Raw genomic sequence first — 1,292 nt, 5'->3', positions numbered from 1 at the left:
TCGGCTAATTTTTTTTGTATTTTTAGTAGAGATGGGGTTTCACCATGTTGGCCAGGCTGGTCTTGAACTCCTGACCTCAGGTGATCCGCCCACCTTGGCCTCTCAAAGTGCTAGGATTACAGGTGTGAGCTACTGTGCCCAGCCAAAGTGAGATCTTGACTCAAATCCCAACTCTACCTTTTACCTGCTCTGGACCTTTGGCAAGTCATTTAACCTCCGTGAGCCTCAGTTTCCTCATCTGGAGGTTGTGCCTGTGTGTATGTGCCTCACAGAGTATTGGTGAAGGGCAAGTGTGAAAATGTGTAGCTGAGAATGCTACTGGGGAGACTTCGGACAACTCACCTGTTGCAGTTGTTTGTGAGGTCCCCATACTGATGGACATGGAGTCCATGCAGCCCAGGCTCCAGGCCGTCAATAGTTCCCTCGATGAGGCAGCGCTCAGGGCTCAGCTGTAGGAAGCGCACCACCCCCTGCACGGTGCCAGGCCCTCCCAGGATGGCCACTGCTGCCCCCAGATTACCTGCAAGGTATTAGATACTTGGGTTGGCTTGCCACCTCACCCAGCACACCTCTTCAGCAGCTCGGCAAGGGCAGGGAGTCTCTCATAATTTTCACACCTTCCTCAAAGCCATGCCAACCCAGAGCCCGAGAATCCTATGGTTAGATTTGTACCAGCTCTGAGCCACCTCCCTCCCAGAGGGGCCAAGGCCATAGTGGTCACTCACGCAACTGGTCGCTGCCCATGCCCTTGAGTACTGCCTGCCGCCCCGTGCCTTCCAGGAGAGCCTGCACCTCCTGGCTGGGCAGAGTGGTGTGTACCAAGACCATCTGATTCTCCAAGTGCACCTCCACATCCTGGACACCTGGCAAGAGAGAGAGGGAAGAGGGCAACAGAGGCTGGCACCCAGTGCTGGCAGCAGGAAACAGAGAAACAGACAGCAATTCTCCATCCCCATTTCCACCAAACTTCCCATGGCCAGAGGCAAGCTACCTTGTAACTGTGTAACCCTGAGTAAGCCTCCTCACTTCGGAGTCTGTTTCTTTTCATACAAATTGGGATAATGCCACCTTGCCCCCAGGATTTATGTGAGTCCTAATACTCGCCAGCATTATTTATAACTTTGGAAACATACATAATTCTTTTTAAAGCCGTATTTTTTTCTTTTTTAAAGTGGGCTATCCGGCCGGGCGCGGTGACTCAAGCCTGTAATCCCAGCACTTTGGGAGGCCGAGGCGGGTGGATCACGAGGTCAGGAGATCGAGACCATCCTGGCTAACATGGTGAAACCCCG

General features: G+C 53.0%; 1 protein-coding gene across 1 annotated transcript in view; it reads right to left on the bottom strand.

Annotated features, from left to right (window-relative positions):
- CCS (copper chaperone for superoxide dismutase) overlaps nucleotides 1–1,292 on the bottom strand; it is a 20,483-nt gene that overhangs the window by 13,682 nt on the left and 5,509 nt on the right. Inside the window, exons 3-4 of the mRNA XM_011986943.1 lie at nucleotides 726–863; nucleotides 343–520 (exon numbers count right to left, since the gene is read on the bottom strand). Coding sequence (XP_011842333.1) covers nucleotides 343–520; nucleotides 726–863 — 316 coding nt within the window. The remainder of the gene's footprint in view (nucleotides 1–342; nucleotides 521–725; nucleotides 864–1,292) is intronic.

Source organism: Mandrillus leucophaeus, unplaced genomic scaffold, assembly GCF_000951045.1.
Source record: "Mandrillus leucophaeus isolate KB7577 unplaced genomic scaffold, Mleu.le_1.0 Scaffold30, whole genome shotgun sequence".
NCBI lineage: Eukaryota > Metazoa > Chordata > Mammalia > Primates > Cercopithecidae > Mandrillus > Mandrillus leucophaeus.
Note: the sequence above shows the minus strand (reverse complement) of the source record. Positions and strands in the feature narration are given on the sequence as shown.